Below are 17,678 nucleotides of genomic sequence, written 5' to 3'. Positions count from 1 at the left end.
CCTGTCACAGAGACAATTTGTTCCTTTCTTTATAATCCCGAGAGAGTGGATGGCCCCCAGAAGAAGGTGACCTACTTTGCTACCCTGTGGAAACCAAAAGAGCCACAAAATTAGTGCTGGTTTGCTCTAGGGTGCCTCCAGAATGTCACTATTTTGCACATGGGGTTCAGGAATGTACCAGAAATTTATGTTTGCCCAAATAAAGTGAATCTAAGTGCTCTATAGCCCTGGAGCAACAAATGCATTATATTAAACAAACCAGACTTTTTGCTGTTAGGAAAGTGACAGGGGGAATGTGCTGAAAAGCATGGGATGAGTGAATGATGAATGGGAAGACACCTGAATCAGATCGAGTGCTCAGTAAAGACCAGGTGTAGTCTAACCTCTAAGCTTTGTGTGAGCGGATCAGGATGAATGCTCAATTAGAAAAGGTCATCTGGATGACACCTAACTTGTGCTGTGTTCACGCTCCCATTTGTTGTGCACTCTCTGCATTTCCACTGCTGGGTTTTTAATCCGTGTTCAAACTATGTTATTCAAAACAGTTTGAATGTGGCCTGACAGTGCAATTCTAACCTTGTGATTACGGTAAGTCCTGTTGAATTCAGTGGTGCTTATTCCCATGTAAGTGTGGTGAGGATTGCAGCTTAAATTGCCTGTATCATCCTGCCAATAGTGAAGAGAATTTTCCCACTAGATTTACCACTCTTTGTGCCCATCTAGCTAGCAGAGACAGACTTTAAAGCATAGCTGTCAACTTTCAGATTTGAAAATAAGGGATCAGCAGCCTCACCTGTCCCAGGGACAGTCTACAGGATATCTAACAATCTGGGATAGCAGCGGGAAGCAGTGGGAAATGGCGCTGGAATAAGGGAATTTCCCACAAAAAAAGGGAAAGTTGACAGCTATGCTTTAAAGCAATGACCAGTCCCTTCGGCAATCCTACATATTGAGTTGAGCTTCTCACCCTTTTTCTGCCTGATAACTGGGCAAGCCTCCTTGGACGCAGTTTGTAAGCCATATAAAACTAGGAAAATTGTAAACCTCCTGATGTTTGTGGCTTCAACTCCCATCAGCCCCATCCAATATGGCCAATGGCCAGAGGTGATGGATATTGTGATCCAGAAACATTTGGGAGGGCAGAAGTTCCCCATCTCGGATGTAACACGATAACTGCACACAAGTTTTGTATTGCTTTGATTTCCTTGACATAAGGCAACTGTAGTATGTGCAGCATCAGAGAAAGCAACTAATTGGAGGTGTTGTAAAAATAGTAACAGAAGATTCCTCCTAATGACTGTAACAAAAGGGCCTGTCCATTCAGGCAGACCTTACAAGCCTTAATTAAGGGCTTCAGCTTCTGCCCGGTTTAAATGATGTGATTCATACTGCTAGCTTCAAGAACTACTGTTTCAGGAAATATATCTGCTTAACAAATAATATCACTTCCTTGGATGAAGATATGTCAAGGGACCATACAAGAAGTACAAGCAAGGACTTGATTATTCTTAGCTGACTGCAACTGTCTCCACTGAAAAGTGTTGCATTTGTGTTCACATCAGATGATGTGAAAGTTCTGCATGCTGTGATTGGTTTCTGACTGCTTTTTCACACCACTAAGTATGCAAATGACTAAGGTGCCTGTGAATTAACATCCTGAATCTCAAGTTCCCTTTCTTCTGATGGAGTCACTCACTCAGAGGGTTCTGGATCTACAGGGTTGAGCATTCTAGATCAATGTGGTCCATGTGGCTGATAGGTTCTAGTACAGGACCAGCTCAAGCTGTTTAGTACATATAGCTGGCTTCCCACATGCACTTTGGGGATGTCCTTTTCAGAAAACACACCAACTTTTCACAGGGTATTTCTCATACTTCCCACATCCTTGATTATGCTTCATTTGTAGAAACTGCAGTGTGGAATGTCCTGTTTGTAGGTTTCCTCTCTAAGATATCAGTTTGGCCACTGTGGGAGATAGGAGACAGGCCTTCAATCTGATCCAGCAGGATTCTTTGTATGTTATCTCCCCGTGCAGACTGTACACTTATTGTGAAGCTGATAACATCTGATTGCAAACAGAGCGGGGGAATCATTTGGGTAGGTGTGATATGTCTTTAGCTGCTATATTTCTATAGCATCTGTGAACTTCAGGGTATGTTACAAACATCAATAAATATAATACTATGGCTATGAGGCATTAGAGCCAAGGAACTTTGTCTCAGAAACCACATTATCTAGATCAATCTAATGCTGTCCTTTAAAGCCCTAAATGGCCTTGGTCCAGTATACCTGAAGGAGCGTCTCCACCCCCATCGTTCAGCCTGGACACTGAAGTCCAGCGCCGAGGGCCTTCTCGGTAGTGACGCCCACCCTGTGGAATGCCCTCAGATGTCAAAGAAATAAACAACTATTTGACGTTTAGAAGATATCTGAAGGCAGCCCTGTTTAGGGAAGTTTTTAATGACTGATGTTTTAATGTATTTTTAATATTTTGTTGGAAGCTGCCCAGAGTGACTGGGGAAACCCAGCCAGATGGGTGGGGTATAATTAATTAATTAATTAATTAATTAATTAAAATTGAAATGACTCTTCCAGAAAAAGTCTGTTGTGTTTTACAAACTCAAAATTCCCCAAGAATGAATTTTTACTACTGTACTGAGTAGTGAAGGCATGGAATAAGGGTTGCCTTCTCTGCATTTTCAAGTGTTTTGAAGTCCACAACTAGACCAGGATTGCATAGGAGAATTGGTAATAGAGCTCATTTGAGGACGCACTTAACCTAAGTGGGCTGCAAAGAACTTCCTGAATCACCATCTTAAGACTGTGACACACTTGAAGCAAAGCCTGTTTGTCAGCCAGCTGGATGAAAAATCCATTAAATACTGCCAACATAAAATTGTGTTATTGCATTTTTAAAAAGAAGAGTCCCAAGGTCCACCTGCCAGGAGAAAGTAGGCAACCTTGTTTACATTAGCAAAGATATGTTTGAACTCTGCATTTTTCCTGCTCAGTGCATATGAAAGTAATTGACACTCCAGATTTAATGATGCTGAGCTGTTATGGATGAAATGTGCAAATCCTCCCACATTGTGGTCAAGCGTAACTGATCTGCTTCTCTTCCTGTAATTAAACCAGAGTTTTTTTAGAAAATTGCTGCTCTCAGTTCCCGCAGTGAAATTGGCTGGCAACGTCATGTTGCTCCCCATTGCCTTGGGAAATAGTTCTCCAAAGCATGCCAAAAATATTTCATTCATTTAATAGGGGATGTGTTATGCTTGGGCTGATTTTACTGAAGAGAGCATTTAGCTAGACAGCTTCCCATTGTCTTAGTTTCCTCTCTGGAAAAGGGCTCGCTACTTCATTGCTGGCTAAGTTTGACGTAGTCAGCCCTTCCTGAGTTCACGCAGGCTGTTTTTACTTATGTAATGTCCCAAAGCACATAGGCCTTGGCCTCTTAATTCATTAGTATCTTGAATCAGAACACCCCCCTAAGCAGGATTTCCTGCTGCAAGGTGTAGCAACAACAGAAAAATCTGGCTGTAGCTCAGGGTTGCATTGATAGCATCACCACACCTATTCTGACAATTCCACCCAGTCTTGTGATTTGGCTCCCATGCAAAATTCTAGCAGACAGTGGAGGCATGGGAAGGGAAAGGTTTTGTTGTATGTCAACTGGACAATATGACTGTTTCTTTAGGCTTTTGTATAGGGTGATGCTTGCTGAATGGGACTTCAACAACAGAAAATGTTGCTCAGTAGCAGGGTTTGCATGCGAAAGGTCAGTCTTGTTCAATCTCAGGCATCTCCAAGCAAGGCTGGGAAAGGTCTCTGTCTGAAACCTTGGAGAGCTTCTTCCAGGCAGATAATATTGAGCCAGATAGGCCAGTGGCCATGGTATAGGACAGCTTCCTGATGACCAATCTAGAACGTTGGCTATGCCTACCTATACCTGTAGGGTGCTGAGGAATTTCTGCTTTTGGTGTGTTCTGTCCATGGTATATGACTGTGGTGTTTGAAATATAACCAGTGCAAGAGGAGATCTCCAGTCCGAGATTTGTAGCTGGCTGACAAAAGATGTCTTGTAACATCTTTGTGCTTGTGAAACATGCAACGATTCCTTGCTATGTTGTTCAGCAATCTATGTTTCTTTTGATTAGATGGAGCAACACTGAGCTTCGAGCCTCATGCACCTACAGCTCTCATGTAGTTAGACACATAGTCAAAAGCGGTACTTGAAAGTAGCTGAATTTGCCATGAATGAAGGCTTTATGTTGCTTAGTTTTGAAGTAGGCATGAATCATTGAAATTCAGTTTGTACGTTCTTAGATCTCAGCTGTGACCTTATTGAAGAGGAAAGGAAATGGAAATAAGCAAAGAATGTAGAATACTCAGTCCATAAAGTTACAGAGATTTTCGTGAGGGTGGCAAGATCCCTCTCATCTAAGAATTGGTGCAGCTTTCATTTAACTGATAATTCAGTCATGGGCACATTCAACACATGCATAGACTCTTACTGTCATCATGTTCCTATAGGATAATAATAATCCCATCAAACGCAAATGGGGAACCCAAGACTAAAAGTATATTGAGAAGTGTGACATCAGTATGCATACTGCTCAGTGCAGTATGTTTCCAAACACCAGCTGCTGGGAATCACTGGTGAAGAGAGTGATGTTGCACTCAGGGCTTCCCATAGGCATCTGGCTGGCCGCTGTGAGAACAGGATGCTGGACTAGATTGGTCCCATTTTGCCTGATGCAGCAGGGCTCTTCTTATGTGTGATGGATGCATTTGAAAGAGGCAGGAAAAAGACAATGGTGACTTGGGGAGCTGATTGGAAGAAAGTGAGTTGGAAGGGCCAGGAAGACAGCAAGGGGGGAAAACTTCCATGGACATATGGGAAGTATTCAGTTTGATTTGCATTGAGAATAGGAAGCAAGAATAAGCAGCTAAACTCATCTAATAGTTTTTCAAATTTTATTTTATTTATTCAAGTTCTGAACCACCTTTCATCATTTGTGATCTGAGGATGGCTTGCCACACAGTCACCAAAACACTGAAAACACAAACATTCAATCCAGCAGTTTAATGTCAACTTAAAACAATACGAGCCAGACACATATCCATTTCCTGTGCACCTTTGTCAAATCAAATATATGGATCTTCAACTGGTGTCTAAACCCCAAAACGATGGTGCTAGTCATGCTTCAATGACGGCATTGCTGTCCAGTCTGCAATTCCTAGAAAACTCAGTTTTCTATTTTAAGATGTACTGTTTAAGATCCATAAACATTTGAGAATGTTTGTAGATGTGGCTTAGATATTGCCTGGAAAAGAAGCACACTCCATCCAGCGACAGTTTTCTTTTTATCTCTCTACAGTGATTACTATACAAATGCAGCTACCATTTCTGTGTTTGGGTTGGTTTGAGATTCACCAAGGAAACATTAAATAGTGCTGTCCCTGACAGGTGATAAACCATGAATGGCTGCAGAGTGCAAAACCAATTCTGCAGTATAAATGTTTATGGCAGACTGTTGAATTGTACGTGCCTCCTTCAAGGTACTTCCATTCCAGTCAACCCTTTCCTTGGTTGAAGCCTTTACACACCATGTCCAGTTTTACGTATAAATGCTTGTGACTCAGACAACACAGTTTATCCTCGGAGAGAGCTTCAAACATGTCCGTCTGTATTGTGAGGCAGGATTTCACCCAAGGGATACATAAACAGGAAGACATTTAGCCATAAGCAAACAGTGCCCCTAAACACACAACATTCCAGCAGATTAACAGGCCATTGGGGAGGCAGGCTGCAGGTCTAGACTCAAGTGGGATGAGGCCTGTTGTTAGAGGCAGAAACGGGGTGACTCCTCCTGCAGTTTTAGAAGTTTGACAAGCTTAGGCAGCACTCCTATGCACCAGGGATACTCCAGATGTTTTGAACTGCAGCTCCCACCATCCCTGCCTATTGACAAGTGGCTGGAGTTTATGGGAGGTGTAGCCCACAACATCTCACTACCAAGGCTATACACAATTACGTGGGAGGAAACCCCCTTGAGCTCTGTAGGGCTTACATCTGAGGAGACATGCATGGCCCTTAAAGCCATCCCTCGCTTAGTCAACATATATTTCTGGGGCCTGTATATCCCAACAGAAACACTGCTCCATGTTGTCCCTGGGATCTCAAGGTCCCTGTTTATTAGGGTGGTGGTCCCCCGGTTGATCTCCACACCCTGATACCTTCTTCCACCTTTGCATAGAAAAAGCCAGCAGGAACTAAGGAACTCTGGAACTTGTACCGTATTTTTCGCCCCATAAGACGCACTTTTTCCTCTCCAAAAATGAAGAGGAAATCGGGGGTGCGTCTTATGGGGCGAATGCCTGCAAGCCTCGCGCCCTCGGCAGGAGGTCCCACCGGGTGCGCGAGGCTTGGGGCGGCAGCCTGTCGCCCGAAGCACGGGGAGCCCTCGGGAGGGCTCCCCCTGCTTCGGGCGAGTGTCTGCAAGCCTCGCGCACCGGGCAGGAGGTCCCACCGGGTGCGCGAGGCTTGGGGCGGCAGCGGACTTCTAGCTTCTAGGTGCGCGCAAGCAGTCCGCTGCCGCCCCAAGCCTGGCGCACCCGGCAGGAGGTCCCACCGGGTGCGCGAGGCTTGGGGCGGCAGCGGACTGCTTGCGCGCACCTAGAAGCTAGCAGTCCGCTGCCGCCCCAAGCCTGGCGCACCCGGCAGGAGGTCCCACCGGGTGCGCCAGGCTTGGGGCGGCAGCGGACTGCTAGCTTCTAGGTGCGCGCAAGCAGTCCGCTGCCGCCCCAAGCCTGGTGCACCCGGCAGGGGGTGCGCGAGGCTTGGGGCGGCAGCGGACTGCTTGCGCGCACCTAGAAGCTAGCAGTCCGCTGCCGCCCCAAGCCTGGTGCACCCGGCAGGAGGTCCCACCGGGTGCGCCAGGCTTGGGGCGGCAGCGGACTGCTAGCTTCTAGGTGCGCGCAAGCAGTCGGCTGCCGCCCCAAGCCTGGCGCACCCGGCAAGGGGTGCGCGAGGCTTGGGGCGGCAGCGGACTGCTTGCGCGCACCTAGAAGCTAGCAGTCCGCTGCCGCCCCAAGCCTGGCGCACCCGGTGGGACCTCCTGCCGGGTGCGCCAGGCTTGGGGCGGCAGCGGACTGCTAGCTTCTAGGTGCGCGCAAGCAGTCCGCTGCCGCCCCAAGCCTGGCGCACCCGGCAGGGGGTCGCGAGGCTTGGGGCGGCAGCGGACTGCTTGCGCGCACCTAGAAGCTAGCAGTCCGCTGCCGCCCCAAGCCTGGCGCACCCGCAGGAGGTCCCACCGGGTGCGCCAGGCTTGGGGCGGCAGCGGACTGCTAGCTTCTAGGTGCGCGCAAGCAGTCCGCTGCCGCCCCAAGCCTGGCGCACCCGGCAGGGGGTGCGCGAGGCTTGGGGCGGCAGCGGACTGCTTGCGCGCACCTAGAAGCTAGCAGTCCGCTGCCGCCCCAAGCCTGGCGCACCCGCAGGAGGTCCCACCGGGTGCGCCAGGCTTGGGGCGGCAGCGGACTGCTTGCGCGCACCTAGAAGCTAGCAGTCCGCTGCCGCCCCAAGCCTGGCGCACCCGGCAGGAGGTCCCACCGGGTGCGCCAGGCTTGGGGCGGCAGCGGACTGCTTGCGCGCACCTAGAAGCTTGGGGCGCACTGAGCTCAGCACGCCCCAAGCTCCTGGTATAGCGCAGCGATCCGCTAGCCCTGGGAGAGCCCCGCGGCTCTCCCAGGGCTAGCGGACTGCTTGCCGGCACGCAGAAGCTTGGGGCGCGCTGACCTCAGCTTGCCCCAAGCTTCTGGATTAGCGCAGGAGTCCGCTAGCCCTGGGAGAGGCGCCCGGCTCTCCCACGCTAGCGGAGACCTTGCCTGCACGCAGAAGCTTGGGGCGCGCTGAGCTCCGCACGCCCCAAGCTCCTGGTGTAGCGCAGCGCACCTGGGGGGGAAATAAAATTTTTTTCCTTTTTTCCCCCCCAAAAATCTAGGTGCGTCTTATGGGCCGGTGCGTCTTATGGGGCGAAAAATACGGTAGTTGTTGAGAGAACTATGACATAGAGAGACAGGCATCACTGTCTCTCAAGCTGCAAACCCTCTTGCCTAGAGTAAACCACCAGAATCAAAATATTTAATCTCTCTCAGACATCCAGAGGGGCTATAGCGCATCAGAAGTGGGACAAGAAAAGGCACAAACCCAGGACATTTGTGGTATAAAAAGTTACAGGATTTCAACAGGAAGGTACAATATACAGTGGTACCTCAGGTTAAATACGCTTCAGGTTACAGACTCCGCTAACCCAGAAATAGTGCTTCAGGTTAAGAACTTTGCTTCAGGATGAGAACAGAAATCGGGCTCCGGCGGTGCAGTGGCAGCAGGAGACCCGATTAGCAAAAGTAGTGCTTCAGGTTAAGAATGGACCTCCGGAACAAATTAAGTACTTAACCCGAGGTACCACTGTATACAGAGATTGGAAATGAAGCAGTGTGACTGCCCCAATACTTTTGCAGGAACCAACAGCACTGAAAGCAGAATAGCATGTGACTGTCCCAATACCATCATGAATAGACCACAGTCTGTGTGCCATGCACACACATATGGGAAGAGGACCATGAGGCTGTGTGGCGTGCCAAGTTTTCAGAAATAAGGCGAGTCCCTGGTATGTCTCTAAGCAGTTCTGTTGCACTTAAAGCTTTTCTATCTTTACCTACATAATCCCTAGAAAAATCATCACAAGACTGCAAACACCGTAATCTGTTATCATGGTTGGTTTCCCTGCACAGCTGACAGAGAATGGAATCTGCCAGTGGTATGAAAGCTGGTCCAGGTGACTTGGGAAGCTCTGAAAAGCTATCAATATTAACTTTCCCTGAATATACACAGCAAAATATGTGTCAACATGAGACCATTTTTGTCTTTGTTATCAAGTGGATGGATGTTAGAAGCTTCCGTCCAGACAGGAACTCGCCAGCCAACTCCTACTAAACACCCAAAAGAAATTCAGAAAAAGGGAATAACCCAATAATGTAATTTGGCTAGTTTTTGTTTTTGTTTTGCTGTTCCATAGGGAATTTTAGTCAGTCCTAGGCCACATTCACACCATATATTTAAAGCACCATGAAACCATGTTAAACAGTCATGGCTTCCCTCCAAAAGAATTCTAGAAGCTGTTAAGCATGCTTATAGTTCCTAGAGTATTCTGTGAAGAGGGATTGATTCCTGACCCAACCAGGAACCACCCACCCCAGGGTTATCTGGTTCCAGTGTCATGTAGTTCCCCTTGTTCCATCTGCTTATGCTTGATAAGGAATGAAGAATGGCCCTCATTCAGATCTGGGTTGGCCTGGAAGACCTTGTCAGCATTGCAGCCTATGTGTGATCCTTCAGAGGAAAGCCGGTCCGGCCCAGCCATTAGGCAGGGTGAGGCAGCTGCCTCAGGCAGCATGCCTTTGGGTGCCCTGCTTGCTTCACCACCAATATTGGCAAGACCGTGCCTCACACCAAATCAGCATCATCTTGCTTGGAATAGGCACTGATGGTGATGCTGGTTCTCCACGATCGGCAGTTGCAGCAAGGAGTGTAGTGGCAGCTGAGCAGGCAGCAGCAGGAGCAAGTATGTGGTGGTGGGAGAGCGGCAGCAAGGCAAGCTGGCACTTCCTGGTTAGCTTGAAGCGGCAAAATGAGACGCACTATCCCTGCTTGAGAGTTTGGTAGTTTAAAGCCTTTCAGTGATGGTGGATTTTATCGCTGGGATTTCATAGAGCTGGCAATCTGAAATTATTACCTCAGCACCTAGGACTTGCCGATCGCATGGTCGGCGGTTCGAATCCCCGCAGCAGGGTGCGCTCCCGTCGTTCGGTCCCAGCGCCTGCCAACCTAGCAGTTCGAAAGCACCTTCGGGTGCAAGTAGATAAATAGGGACCACTTACCAGCGGGAAGGTAAACGGCGTTTCAGTGTGCTGCGCTGGCTTGCCAGATGCAGCTTGTCACGCTGGCCACGTGACCTGGAAGTGTCTGCGGACACTGCTGGCTCCCGGCCTATAGAGTGAGATGCGCGCACAACCCTAGAGTCTGGCAAGACTGGCCCGTACGGGCAGGGGTACCTTTATATATATATATATATATATTTGCTTTCGTAGATTTTCACGGGTACAGGAATGCAGGTTTTGGTGTCTTCGGGTGTCTTCCCGTGTAAGAGTTGGGGTGTCTAGGCGACGTTTCGACGAGGTCTCACTCGTCATCTTCAGGCTGGTGCTTTCGGCTTCTTGTTACTGGAACAGAGCAGGATCTCAGTGTTTGAGTTCCTATAAATACTGTTGAGGGGGTGTGGTGTATACGTTTGAGGCTATACACCACACCCCCTCAACAGTATTTATAGGAACTCAAACACTGAGATCCTGCTCTGTTCCAGTAACAAGAAGCCGAAAGCACCAGCCTGAAGATGACGAGTGAGACCTCGTCGAAACGTCGCCTAGACACCCCAACTCTTACACGGGAAGACACCCGAAGACACCAAAACCTGCATATATATATATATATATATATATATATATATATATATATATCCCGTATTTTTTGCACCATAACACTCACTTTTTTCCTCCTAGAAAGTAAGGGGAAATGTCTGTGCGTGTTATGGAGCGAATGCCTACGGGTGGTGGTGGGGATCTGCTGCAGTTGTGAGCAGAGGATCCATGGTTCCCCTTCCTTCCCTCCTCCGTGGCTCGCTTTGAAACAGCAAAGCGGGAGAAGAGCCGCTGAGTGGGGAGGAGAGAGGGATGGAGAGCCTGCTTGCTTTAAAGGAGCAAAGCGGGAGAGGAGAGCAAAGCGGGAGAGGAGAGGAGACGAGTGTAAGCGGCTCCTGTCCAGTTGGCTCCTTTAAAGCAAGCAGGCTCTCTGTTCCTCTCTCCTCCCCACTCAGCTCGCTAAACAGCATTATTAGCAGCATCCTTCTCCACACACCCCATGCATGCTCCTTGTCCCTTGAGTGCTTTTCCTTCCCTCCCCACTTAAAACATGGTTACAAAGCATGGATCCACATGGATCCTCAGGATTTTTGCACTGGGTCACCCCAAATTCACCATCAGATCACATAGCATGTCCATGGCTACAGCCTCCACCAAAAAAATCACGCACCCACTGTTGCCTGGGGTCGCAGTGGTGCAAAAACGTGGTTACAAAGTATGGATCCACATGGATCCTCAGGATTTTTGCATTGGGCTACTCCAAACTCACTGTCAGATCACATGTCTGTGGCCACAGCATGAACCACAAATATCATACATCCACTGTTTCATTTAGAATATTTTTTTCCTTGTTTTCCTCCTCTAAAAACTACGTGCGTGTTACGGTCTGGTGCGTGTTATAGAGCGAAAAATACGATATATGTGAAAATGAAAAGCTTGAATTGTCGTTGACTACCCCACCCATGCAATTTTGGATCCTACAAGCAGAAGCAGCTACTGAAGCTGATAAAAATCTGTTCAGGTCTTAAAGTGTTGTGACTGAGTAAATGGATTAATTTTGTGGTTTAAGATAACAATTGCTTTGGCTGACACCACCCAAGAAGATTGCAATTTGTTGAAATGTCTCTGTTTGCTTGAGGTGTTTTTCAGGAGGCTGATCTTATTCTCAAATAATCAGAAATTTGCTGTGGACTGTTCAAATTCCCATCTCCAGCAGTGCTTATGTATATTTTGCCCTTTGAAGTTCTTCAGTTGCACATACTGAGAAACTTGACTCTTGCTTTTGAGTTTTAGCAATAAATGGCACCATGATGCATCTTGCTGCTATTCAACAGCTCCTCCATCTGTTTTGAGAAAACACTTGAGTCTCCTAAAAATCTCCTAAAGGATATTGTTTCCTGCTTGACAGGGGGTTGGACTCGATGGCCCTTGTGGTCTCTTCCAACTCTATGATTCTATGATTCTATGATTCTATGATATGGTGAACAGCAATGCAAATACATGTGAATAATGTGCCGTACTTTGCCTCTCACCTCCAAGGCAAATTCCCTTGCAGCTGGGGTGGGAACCAGCCCCTCCCAATTTCATGTGGATGGCAAGGAGAGGAGTAATTGAGAGGAAACTGGGTGGCCGACGGAGAAAAGGGTGGTAACAAAATGAGAGAGAGAGAGAGTGCCTTGCCCACCATGGACTCTGCCTCCCTGCCAGCATGTGACCCCCAAGAGATTACCCCCCCAACCAGGGACCACGTCCCACTACTGAAAAAAATGTTCCCTAACTTGCCATGCACAGTTACACTAACGTAAACATTGCCAGTAAGACGTGGGCAGTCATTGTGCCCACAGCCTTACTCAGCCCTTTGTGTTTTGTACAGCTTTAATCTGCATTGAAGGAGAATAGTAATAAACCTCAGTGAATATGGAAGAGAACACAATTATCTTTCAATGGAGAGAAGATGATTTGATATACATGACATGAGGCCACCACAAAGGAGACCATGGTTTCCCATGGCCTCTTGTTTAAGTTTCGGCAGCAGGGCCTCTTTCGAGCCCTGTAGACTCCACTCCCTTCCTCCTCTTTATCATTCTTGTTTGCCATTTCATAGTTTGCTTTGTGCTGACTGGAATAACATAAAATGAAAAGTGTGTTTGCTTCTTTCCTGAAGTTTTCATCGGCAACGCCACTGTCTGTTATGAGGAAGTCAGGTGTGTGTTTGCTACAAGTATTGGTCACCTACAGAGAAACCCTGTACATATCCGCTCAGAAGTATGTCCCATAGAGTTCAATGGGACTTTTGTCAGATAAACAGGTGAAGAGCTGTAGCCTGAGGGAGCAACCCTAACTCCCCATCCCTGCCCCACAGCCTGATGGGGCTCTGCAGTGTAGCAGGGCTAGCGCTGCATCTGTAGCCCTGCTGAACACAGGAGCCAGGGTGGAAGAGGCAGGAACAGGCAGATTGCTTGCCGGTGGACATCATCACATGATGCCAGCGGGGCTGGATGAGGCTCCAATGAATCCCAGGCTGGCTCAACCCCACTGGCTGCATGCCCCTAGAAAACCCCACTTTGATGCTTTCCGGGAGTGGCTGCAGGTTGCAAGAGGGAGCTCCACACCAGTGGAGTGAAAGTGGCAGCTGCAGGCAGGTTGGCACAGGCAAGCAGGGCTAGCTGGAAGGACAACATTGCCCACTCCAACCTCCCACCCCCAGGTGGGGTGCAGGGAGAATTCAGTCTGCTTTGTGAATCGTGTAAAATACTAGGGGATGATGAGATGATCCCAAAGTGCCCTTCATCTTGGAAGGCAGGGCTTGGAAGACTGGAGGGATCTATATTTGAATGCCTATATAGGCTGCTAAATTAAGAGGATATTATGTAAAATTTAAATAAAGGAATGTTATACATATAAGATTTTGAGGCAATGGATGGCTTCCCCATAGCTTGGCCTTCCCCATATTATCCCCATAGCTTGGCATTCATAATAGCTACTTTTACCATTTTTGTTTGTTTGTTTTCCATCGACAGCGTCTACTTTCCTTGCTACGTTGCACTAACAGGATGCCTCGCATGTGCATTGACAGTCCTCGTTTTTTTCCCTGCGCAGACAAAGCCGCAGTTGAAAGGAGATGCTGCACACCAGAGTGAGTGCTTACCATTTCTGACCTTTTGGGACGACCGATTACGCTTTAAAGACTAAGCTAAAAAGGATTTCGGTTTGTAAGCCGAACATGAGCAACTTTTCCATCTCCCATTATCCCTGGCCATTGGCTGTACCAGCTGGGGTTAATGGGACCCCAAGTCCAACAGCATCTGGAGGACCACAGATTGGTCACCCTCCCTGATGTATTATTATTATTATTATTATTATTACCCGTCCTTTACCAGGGCAGGTTCCAAGGCAGGTTATAGCCATTTAAAAATACAATATTGAAATCAATGTAAAGCAAATGCAATCAAAAGAACAGGGTGGGTCCTAAATATATATCATCTCTATATGTATAGTCAAAGGGCAGAGTAAAGAGGTGTGTCTTCGGCGTGCGATGGAAACTCCATAACAAAGGTACCAGGCACACCTCTGTGGGGAAGGAATTCCACAACTTAGGGGCTTCCATAGAAGTGAGGTTAATCAATATCAGGCCTCTGTGTTGGTCCATTATAACAAGAACCAGGGGTTCCATCGAATGAAACATTTATTAATACTAACCAGCATTCTCAGCAGTGAATACAAGATTTCACAGTACATGTATTCTTTAGGTTAACGTAAGGTTAACTGTTTTTTAGAGATGAATTAGATCTCTTTTTTATCATGTTATAGATGGGCTTTCACATTTTAATTTTATTCTGGTTTTTATATTTGGCCTGAATGTATGTTTCCCTTTGTAAAAAGCAACTAATAAACGCAAATAACAATAATCAGCGATAACAGCTATTCAAGAAATTAAGCCCTTGTCTGCAGCTTGCTTCAGATTTAAGAAAGTAATGGATAAAAGTTCTTATAGAATCTAGGCACATAACTACTATACTTTACACTGGAATTTCTTGGGATTAGCACCAATGAATTTAATGGGACTTACTTTTGAAAAGTTGTGCATAGGATGATACTACTGTCAAAGATAAAATTCTGGAGTGCATGTCTATTGCATGTTCAATGCAGTCATGTTCCATAGGAAGGGCACCTATGCTAGAGAGAAGAGCATAGAAAGTGTTCCTAAAGAAAGAAACCATTGTGCTCAGATATCATATGACTTCCTTGCTTTCTGGTGCCCACCTGGTTTCCCAGACTTTAACCTACTTTTTAAATTTTTCTAGGTGTGTCCCAGTCCACTAGTGTATTTAGTCTCAAAGAAACTGTTCGCCTAATGAAACTTCCAGGAGTAATGGATGTTTTTTTAATCAAGGTACTTTCTGGATTTCCTTCAGGTGAGTGCTGTGAGATTTTTTAAATATATATATATATAAGATCTCCAGTCAGATATGATTGTTGCTTAGGGATTATTGGCATCTTTTGTGTTTCTGTCTCAGCAGAAAAATGTATTCCTTTAGTGGCAAATCATATAATGCTTAGTGTTGCATACTCCAGTATAACTAATGAGCTAGGTCGGTTTATACCTGATGGCAGACAGCATGTGGTCAGTCTAAGAGTGCATTGGGCTACCACCACAATCATTGCTGCAGAAATTATTTAGGGGGTTTGGTTTTTTTAGCCTCCACCTGTAACAGATGGAGTGGTGGGGCAGAGATAAGGGTGATGTGGTGCAAACACACTGCCAGGAGCACTGGATTGACTCTGCTGGTACGTTTACACCACACTGACCTAGCCACCCTCTTGATCTTCCCACTCCACTTAAACAACAGTAACTCACCTGCTTGGAGGTCAGGTAAGTGCCTCTGGCCTACCACGCCATGTCCTGCTGGCCTTCAGCACCTGAGGCCATTAGCAAGTGGCCAAATTAAAATGAGGCCAGGGCTCTTACTGCTTTAATACTTGTGCAGAAGAGGGAATTTCAACAGGTGTAGCTTTTTGTGTAAAAAAGGACCTGGGGAATCCTTAGCACAGGAGTTAAACACACCATCAACGTAATGTCCAGCTTGTGTCTATATTTAAAACTCATTATTGTAACTTCTAATTACACAAGCATACCCTTATACTATTAGAGATGCTGCATGCCACTTCAGAAGTGACTTGCTCCGTGGGGTGGACCTAAATCAGTAGCCTTTTGCTGCTTAGTAGGAGTGGTGAGGTCAGGGCTGCTTGGGTTGGCTCTGCCAGTGCTCGCACGTAAGCCCTGCCTCACTGTGTTAGTGACACCCCTCACAGCAAACTATTCCTGAAGCTTCTCCCCACTAGGCAAGCAGCTTTTGTACCACTTACTTCAGTATCTTAAACTCAATATCTCTGTGCTTTATGTACCATTGCGTCACTTCTTAAATCAAGGAGAAATTCTCGGAATTCAATACAATACAAAACACCCTTTCAATTGCAGGTATAGCATGGAATGTTTTTCTTACAATATTGAATAAGTGGGCTCCTATTCCCCCCCCCAATAATACTCTGCCATTGTTTAAATAGATTACATTTGAATGAATGAAAAAGAATTTGGGTTTGTAAGCTACATGTGGGCAAATTTTCTGGCTCCAGCTGTTATCTCAGTCCTGTATCTTCCCTTTTCAATCTGATCCTGTGCACATTAAACTGAATGGGTTCTTTTGTCCCCATATAATGCGTCAATCTTGCCATTAACATGGGTTCCCAGATTTTATCAATCCATTCATTTAGAGTTGGCATAACCTGTAATCTCCATTTACTTGCGTATAGTATTTTTGCTGCTGTCAACACCTACGAAACAAGGTCTTGTGTGTTCTTTTTTCATCAAGCCATCTATATAATTGAATAAGAAGAAGGAAACAGGGTCTAATCCTATCTCACATCCCACAATTTTTACAATGAAATTGTGTGAGCACTACCACTGCTTTTTTTTTAAGCTTCACTCCTCTGCAGTCCTTAATCTCCACTGAACTTGGTGGGACTTTCTTCTGAATAAAGATGCACAGGGTTGGGCTGCCCAGTGCTCTGATGCTCTTTCTGAGCCTGTCTCTGCGGCTGCTGATCCAACCTGCTGGGACCCTGAGAAGGGCTGAGATAACATCTTAAGGAGATTTGGCTGTTATCCACTTATTCATGCCTCAATGCTGGAGGGATAACCTTCCGATAAATGTTCTCATTTATTTTCATCTCGTTGCTCCAACCATATAATTATTTTTAGTAATGTACACATATGTAGAGCCCAAATTATAGTGTTGCCTGTATTTATATTATAAGCAAAGCTGTGATGTACACAGGTTAGTGCTGTGCTGACAATTCCACAGGTGTCCATCTGCCCTGTTCTCCATCAATTAGAGAAAAGAAAAGAAATTGTATTTGAAAAATATCAAAGCGGAGTGAAAAATTCAGTAATCTTCCCAAGGGGTTTGTCACACTTGCTTTACTTCTGAGGTGACTGATGAGTATTTGGAGATATCTTGTCTTTCATCCTACACATCACCTCACTATTGGGCTGCACTCTGCAGCCTATCTGGCTTCCTCTGCTTCAGTTAAAGGCCAGGGTAAGATATCACCTTCCTGTGGGATTTTTCACAGCAGGAATTGCAGCCAGGGAGGCTGCAGATTGCTGTGGAAATGCTTACTGAAAAGAAGAACACACACCCTTGGCCACCATTTAATGATGAGGCAAACTCAAAATCCCACACCCACCAAAGTTCTAAAGAAATCTGAACATTCCCTGAGAGATAATGCAGAGGAATGGAAGCCTCTTTTTCAAAGCAAGAAAACTTTTGAGAAACTGACAAAGCACTAACACATTTCACTTAATTATGGTATTCTCCAAACAAACTCACTTTGGAAAGCATGCCTCTGCTGAACATTACAGTCCCGTGCACACTTTCCTGAGAGTAAGCCCGATTGGACTCAGTAAGACTTACTTTAAAGCGCTTGTGGATTGGCTACCCTGCACATGTGATGTAGATGTGGACTTCATCAGTGCTAGACTTAACCATGATCTAGTGTTCACTGCTTAACTCCATAGGTTAGCTGTCCAAGAACATAAATTGATACTTATTTTTCTACAAATGAGAGGTATATGTTTTAGTGCAGATAAGCATTTACTTACTGACTGCATGTGTGTATATATATATATGTACGTCTAT

The 17,678-nt window shown here is 46.3% G+C and overlaps 1 protein-coding gene across 1 annotated transcript in view; it reads left to right on the top strand.

Moving 5' to 3' along the window:
* SLC67A1 (solute carrier family 67 member 1) overlaps positions 1–17,678 on the top strand; it is a 73,532-nt gene that overhangs the window by 21,400 nt on the left and 34,454 nt on the right. Inside the window, exons 6-7 of the mRNA XM_083488980.1 lie at positions 13,500–13,615; positions 14,784–14,894. Coding sequence (XP_083345106.1) covers positions 13,500–13,615; positions 14,784–14,894 — 227 coding nt within the window. The remainder of the gene's footprint in view (positions 1–13,499; positions 13,616–14,783; positions 14,895–17,678) is intronic.

This window comes from Podarcis liolepis, assembly GCF_965112155.1.
Source record: "Podarcis liolepis genome assembly, chromosome: 1".
In the NCBI taxonomy this organism is placed as follows: Eukaryota; Metazoa; Chordata; class Lepidosauria; order Squamata; family Lacertidae; genus Podarcis; species Podarcis liolepis.
This window is presented reverse-complemented; position numbering and strand designations above follow the sequence as displayed.